This window comes from Saccostrea cucullata, unplaced genomic scaffold (genome assembly GCF_032062105.1).
Source record: "Saccostrea cucullata isolate Sc308-1 unplaced genomic scaffold, CSIRO_AGI_Scuc_v1 ctg308, whole genome shotgun sequence".
Taxonomy (NCBI): domain Eukaryota; kingdom Metazoa; phylum Mollusca; class Bivalvia; order Ostreida; family Ostreidae; genus Saccostrea; species Saccostrea cuccullata.
The window spans coordinates 144,014-151,345 of NW_026930989.1; the positions used below are offsets into that span (position 1 = coordinate 144,014).

At 35.6% G+C, this 7,332-nt stretch overlaps 1 protein-coding gene across 2 annotated transcripts; it reads left to right on the plus strand.

Annotated features, from left to right (window-relative positions):
• The first annotated feature begins 4,388 nt into the window (after positions 1-4,388).
• On the plus strand, positions 4,389-6,536 carry LOC134230900 (uncharacterized). Of its 2 annotated transcripts, XM_062712761.1 has the most exons (5): positions 4,389-4,512; positions 5,405-5,476; positions 5,568-5,624; positions 5,795-5,869; positions 6,401-6,536. In XM_062712761.1, exons 1-5 carry the CDS (start codon positions 4,462-4,464, stop codon positions 6,518-6,520), a joined length of 375 nt encoding a protein of 124 aa, XP_062568745.1. In that variant the 5' UTR covers positions 4,389-4,461; the 3' UTR covers positions 6,521-6,536. The 2 variants fall into 2 exon arrangements, with proteins under 2 accessions (XP_062568745.1, XP_062568747.1); XM_062712763.1 differs by lacking the exon at positions 5,568-5,624.
• Positions 6,537-7,332: the final 796 nt, after the last annotated feature.

Below are 7,332 nucleotides of genomic sequence, written 5' to 3' on the forward strand. Positions count from 1 at the left end.
ATGCAAATTCTGTTGTTCCCCATCCTAGTGCAACGCCTTTACTGTTTTCTTTTTCTGTTGTGCATTTCTAAGTTTGATACGAATGGAGAAACGGGCTAAATCACTAAACGCTGAAAGCTTCCAAGATTGGATCATATGCACAGGAGGAGTAAGCATCCTACATCGACTGGTCACACTGGAGGTCCTCTATATTAATCAGATAAATGGAGTGATCTGAAGAGAACATGCTATGAAAATAATTACCCAACAATTAGTTTTAATTGCAAGTCAAAAGCCTAAAAAGACATAAACCATTAGTTCAATTGCAAACAAAGTAATATAACGACCAAAGAATCTACGAAGTGCTAATTTTAAACGAAATAAATGTATTTGAAAGCATCACCAACTTATATGTCAGTAGCCTGTATCGGTTTAAACTGAGCGTTTTCGATGACTTCCTTCAATTAGAGGAGGATCCTTTAGTATTGTAAACTGCAATATCAAAATGAAAAGAAAAAGGACTGTCCTATTCTGTAGAAAAAAAATCGCAAGTTCATGGCATTTTATTGATAATCGACAAGTATAATGTGTGTACAAGTAATCGTTTATTCGTGTGTCAAATGCTAAATATTACAACTACATGTAGAATCATTACATTTTCATGTTAAATATTAACAGCTTGACACCCCATCTCAACATATATGAGCTATTAATAAATAATTTTGCAAAATTTTAAGATAAACATTTAATTTTGACTTTTTCATGTTTCCCTTTTTTTCCAGCAATTAAAGTTTGTGTATCAAATTTGTTCGGCCTCTATAATTAAAAATTCAAACTTTACAAAATACACTCCCAGCATGGGGCCCCAAAGGGGATTCATTTTCAGAATTCTTAACAATGTGGATAAAACTCAATTCTATATAGTTTAAACTTGCATTATTTAGGTAATCTTCTGGATGTAGCCCAAGTATCAAGTTGACTCGAATCATGGAACCTGAAGATCGGGGTGTAGGAAACCCCCCTGTGTAGGTTTATATTTGCATAGAGGAATGATACTATAATAAATGTGAAACAGAAATCGTGCTGTTGTATTTTAAAATGTTTTTTAAGTTATAATTTCTCGGAACGATTTGGGGTCTTCAATTGCAAATAGCATTTTTATTGAACGTGAATCTAGTTTTTTAACCTGGACATGAAAATCCTCGTTTACCATATAGAACTTTCTATTTAGATTTCCAAATATTTTGCAATGAAACGCTAGTGTTGGGAATATTTCTCTATTTCACGCTATTTAATTTTTAAAACTGCATTGTGTAACTACATACTTATTTTGAGAATTTGACTCCATAAGGTACAGAGCGACATATTATTACTTGAAATAAACACCTATCATGCATCTTTACAACGGAAAGGACAGCAACAGACCCATTCTTTAATACGTAGAATTTTAAATTCGTGACAAGACATCACGCTGCATGATGTTTTCCTACCTCATATTTATCTTTTTACAGAAGAATTAACATCCTTAGCTGATTTGAATAATGATTTTAATGGTACGTTATACCAGGTAGATCCATAGGACGATTCTACCTCCAGTAATTATAGTTAGGTCCGAGTATGAAGTAGTCGCAAAGTATGAGTATCTGTTTCAAAACATTTGCGTCAAAATTAATGATTCTTTTTTAATGCTTCACTTCGTTGTTCACTGCACAAGTTCTTGAAAGAAATACAATTTTTTATTTCAAGAAAGGTTGAATTTTTCACATTTCATCACTAAGTAAGTAGATTTTCGTTTACACTTACGTGTAAGTTGTAACAAACACACGAAAAAGCGCACAGAAGTTAAACACAAACCCATAGTTTTCAATACATGTAACAAACCCACGAAAAAGCGTACACAGGGATTAAACATAATCCATGGTGTCTCAATACAAGAATGAAACATATGTCGATAACGAACAGTATTCAAGATCAAACCTTCATACAAAGCAGGAGCAGAGCAAACACAGACCTCCAAAACATCAGAGGTGGGGTCAGGCGCCATAGAGGAGTGAGCATCTCCTGCCGACCGGTCACACCGTCGTCAATTCAGTGTATAAATAATGGACTAACAATTAGTACGAAAAACGTCAGTCACCATTTGACTCAATGATAAATTGTATTTGCTGACAAGGTCATTGTATTGACCATAGAACTTACGAAAAGACGACTTTAAACGAGACAGCTGTTATTCTTGTTTCATCAACTTGTTTGTCAATAATTTACCTCGTCTTAGAAATTGTTCATACGTAGAGCATGTTCTTGCGTATCGAATAAAATGAGACACACGATGTATATAAACCCCATATGCAGGTGATGAGGGGTGAAGTTGAGGATAGAAAAGTTAAAGTCATCACATAGAGCTTGGTTGTTAGATTACCATTAACGTCTTTTTCAAGTAAAATATCGAAATATGAAACATTTTTCAGACTCTGTGGTATCTTTTATCTCAAGCTTACCAGGATATATTGTATCGACTGTCGGACATAAGAATGGAAATTACCATTGTTAATTGACAATACGTCGTCGATATATAGCCACAGCAAGTGTTTTCTTCTTTTCACGAATAAGATTTTACACAAATCTGCTTCATTTGAATACAAAAATAGATCTGCTTATAACGGGGCACAATTGGTACCCATGGGAATTCCAATAGATTGTTGGAAGACCTGGTCTCCAAAAACAACATAGATATTGTCAATCAAAACCAATTCTATTTATTGCAAAACTGTCACATCGCATTAGAGGAACAAATGACAACTGCTAGCGTGTTCTTTACGACGCCACATTACTGGAGACACTAAAAATAGAACATTATTAATAGAGAGACCTTTCTTGATCCAGAAAACAAAAATTATTATTTTAAGTATAGAGACAATAAACAATATTTATATGATTGACCTTTTTTTTTGTAAAATCATATCATGCCTATGAGAAGTATTATTTTACCGTTTCATATTTTTATAAATGGCTACTAGTTGTAACCAAATGCTGTCATTTGTTTGAATTAGACCAAAAATTGTTCATAGTTCTACAGGGAATATTTATTACAAATGGTATAACTTGGTGTCCTATGATTACCGTCGTTTACTGATGGTAACCAAATCCGAACGGCGGTCGGTTCAAATTCACCAATGGTAGAGTTCATCAGATGGTAACCAGCGGCATATTAGGTCACCAACATTTACCAATGCTTGCAAATAATAGCAACTGGTTATCACATTTCACCATCAGTGTACTTTCAATTTTAAATTCCCTTCCAAACATGCGATGCGAAGGTAGCCGAGGATTACCATAAACTAGAGGTACTGTGAGCAATGAGCTCACTAAATGATACCCCCCGCCTCCCATAATGTCGATGTGTTGCTTTATATTGTTTACGGTAATGTGTAAAGAGGAATAACTCGTCCTATGAAATTTTATCCAGAAGCTTCTATTATGTGACGTCATAGGTAAACAAAAAATGGCAATGTGCATGTTTTGCTCTGGGAAACCTAAAATACGTGTCGAATAAAAATCTAAAATAGGAGGTGCACAATGGCAATATGTAATAAAGATTCTGTGAAAGTTTCATTAAATTTCACTCAGTAGTATAAGAGGAGTTGCGGATAAGAGAAAAAGCGTAACAGACGGACGGACGGACGGACGGACGTACAGACGGACGGACAGACGGACGGACGGAAATCCCGATCACTATATACCCTCCCGCTTTTCAAGCGGGGGGTATAACTAGAGGTACTGTGAGCGATGAGCTCACTAAATGATACCCCCCGCCTCCCATATGGTTATAACTGGTGAAAAAGTCCATGTTTTCCTGTGGCCGGGAAACCCAAAATATGTGTCGGATCAAAAAGTAAAATAGGAGGTGCACAATGGCAACATGTAATAAAGATTCTGTGAAAGTTTCATCAAATTTCATTCAGTGGTATGAGAGGAGTTGCGGATAAGAGATGAAAATTTAACCAAAGGTACTTTACGAAAACGCCGAGGTGTTTGGCAGCTGTTCCAAAAAAAAGCGTAACAGACGGACGGACAGACGGACGGACGGACGTACAGACGAACGGACGGACGGACGGACGGAAATACCGATTACTATATACCCCCACTTTTCAAGCGGGGGGTATAATAAATCGACATATGATGACGCTTTTTGATTATGACGTCACATCACATTTAGTTTCCCACTATTTCAATTTATAACGGCTTCGTGGAATTGGTCTGAGACTAGTGAAAAGTGTAAAGCCTGAAACCTAAAAGGTAAGCAAATTTTAAACTTCATTTATTTTACGCTGTTTTTTAATTTATGTTGTTATTTGAGATGACGTCACACTTTGGTAACAACAAGGGAGCGTTGCGTTGTGGTTACCGTTGTTAGTTACTCACTTCGATCGGTAGAGAGTAGACGTTTATTTACACACAGCGATACAAATTGCAAATATCACAATGAAAAGGCAAAGATCTTCAGAGAGAAAAAGCCAAAGTGTGTCTAAGAGGGTAATGCATTAAAATATAAAACATTTACTCACTGAAACCCCTGTAGTTAAAAGGACACGACATATTTCTCATTACTGGAGGGGGGGGGGTTACTATTACGAAATCACTTATTTTCGTGGGGGTTTAATTTTCTTTGTTTTGGAGGATTAGAGAGACCATGAATTTATGACCACCGTGAAATGTAAAATTTCATATGCATTACTACTAAACATTTTCCAACCACGAAATCAAATCCCCACAAACCATTTTCCCCTCAAAGTCGAAAATTTGACCCTACAAAAATATTTGATTTTACGATATTTTTTTTTAAACCTTGACATGTAATATTCAATGTGAATCAAAAATATTTCAAATACACACCATACTGTATGTGATTAAGAAAATCAACGTAAATCAGGCAATGGAAATTAGGTTGGCTTGGAAGAGGGGTGTCTATAGATATAAAATATATATAATGGTAGACATAAAACTATGATTCAGGTTAGAGTATGAAATATGATTACATTTTGTTAAAGAATTCTGAAATTCTGTGACATCTTGCATTTAGTCATTTTCTGTATGGATTTCTTAAGTATCTAGTTCTCAGAATGGGTATCTATTGTAGCTTTGAATTCACTGTACGTGTGGACAGGAACCCCCACCCCCCACCCCTTACATTCAATCTTGTGGCTTGTGGCATATCTTTATAATTTTTATTCAATGCAATTATTTATCATGTATACCATAGCAAAAATATGGGAAAATTTTCAAAATAATCGTTTCACTGAAGAAGAAAAAAAAAACAACTTAATATAATAAAAAGCTTTAAGATTGAGTATTTATAATAAAAAGAGACAAACATTTTTTTTTTTGCTTGAAGTATGTGTAATATCGGGACTTTTGTTATATTTAGCGCCGTGTAGAGGTCTCTTCAGATGACAAGCAGTGGTACGAGGTGATGCTGAGTTTGGCCGCTAAATCTGCTGTAAGTCTCTCTCTCTCTCTCTCTCCCTCTCTGGCAGCGAAATCTGCATATCTCTCTCTCTTCAGTAGTAACCTCTGTCATTTCTCTCTAGTGTCAGCCAGTCTTTACTTCTGCTGCTCATGGATGGGTAGAGCATATTGAAGACTGGGTAAGAATCTGAGTGGAAGCATTTTACTTGTAAATCCAACACTAGCACTACATGTAAATGCACATAAATATCCTAGAAATAATCACTTTCTTTTATAGCAGCATAAATTCTTAAACGTGTTTTCTTTTCAAAGGTAATATCTTGTTGAATGACTTCTTTAATGTTTTTAGCGTAAATTGACCAGTGCCATCAACAAGTCTGAGGAGCGTAGGGAACTTCCCACCATACCACAACCTACGCATCAGGTTAGTGTCGCATAATTCGAAAGAGTACTCAAAAACATTTCATTTAAAACTTTTTTAAACTTATGGCAGAAATTTTAGATTTTGAAAAAATCTGGCATTTCAATCATGAATGGGTGTAGGTCTGAGGAAGTTTTAAAAAAAGGAAAAAAATGTCATCCACTGAAAAATAAAAATACTCGGTATTCAAACGCAATACCTTCTTTAAATCCCCTCCCACCCCACCCCGAAAAAAAAACGAAAAGCTATTTCGCATGCCATTGTTTGTATGTATGTATTTTTTGGCTAAGTGTGGAGTTTTAAGATTATTTTGTCAATTTTTTTAAATTAGCAAGGTTTTGGTGCTCCAGTGTCATTTTGGCTATCTTCTCAGAAATATAAAACGTTGCAAATTCTTATTTGCAGAGCGAATAAAGACCCCTCCCCCTCCTCCCCCGTACTGTTCTTAAAACCTGAGTCCTGTTTTGTAATTGCAATTGAAAGTAATTAAGAGTGATTAAGAGTGAAATTTTACGTAGTGATTTTTCTATACAGATGGAGTGGTTGGCTAGAGTCAACTTTAAGCACAGAGCAGTGCGCCGTGACGTACCAAAACAGAGACAGCACAAAGTCTCCAAGAGTCAGGACTTGAACTCCTCTTTCTACATCTACTAAAGAGGACAGTATTCTTGGTAGGTAGAGCTAATGACTTGTGTCTAATTTGCTGGTTGAGTTTGATCATTTTATTACTTTTTTTTCTTAAAAAAAATGCGTAGGTGTAGAAATTATAACGTTGCGGTTTATCTATAGGCAATAGTTATAAGCTCTTTGTTTTAAATTCTCTTTGTTTGGGGAGTATACCACTTGTCCAAAAGTTTAAGCCTTTAAAGCTTGCAAAAACTAAAAATCTAAATATGTTCTTCATTGTAGGTCAAGATGCAAACGGCAGAGATGTTTAGTCATCAAGAGTCTTTGGCAAGATGGACATATTGACAGTATCGTTTGTATTTGATTTGGACTTTGTGTCAAGTCTCTGGAATATGGAATGTTTGCAACTTTCGGCATGTTTTACAAAGACGGTCTTATATTCAACAAATATGTTGCATGCTTTAGTAGACATTGCTGATTTTACATCCATGCGAGCACTGAGCACTGTGCTGGAAATCCTTTTGGGGGAACTGTGTTGTTTTCAACGCATGCGTGGCATGCTAGGCAGAGACGTTGTTAATATGGCAAGGACTGTAATGCATGTGGAGTTAGCCATTTTCAGAATAATGTCCATGTCAGACTGTGCATAGTGCTGTTTATAAATATTAATAATGTTCTGCATTTGTTTTAATTCAGCAAGCTTTATTCGGCTTTATTTCGTTGGCAGGAATCGCCATTTTAGCGGTTAATAACTTTGTACATGTACATTTCTGTACCTAAAGGTCAAGACTAGTACAAGAAGAGGACTTAGACTTCAAAATATATAGTTATACTAAGTA

Coding starts and splice junctions, on each gene's coding strand:
- LOC134230900 (XM_062712761.1), top strand. CDS start 4,462: ATGAAAAGGCAAAGATCTTCAGAGAGAAAAAGCCAAAGTGTGTCTAAG. Junction 4,513..5,404: donor GCCAAAGTGTGTCTAAGAGG/GTAATGCATTAA, acceptor TGTTATATTTAG/CGCCGTGTAGAGGTCTCTTC. Junction 5,625..5,794: donor TAGAGCATATTGAAGACTGG/GTAAGAATCTGA, acceptor TAATGTTTTTAG/CGTAAATTGACCAGTGCCAT.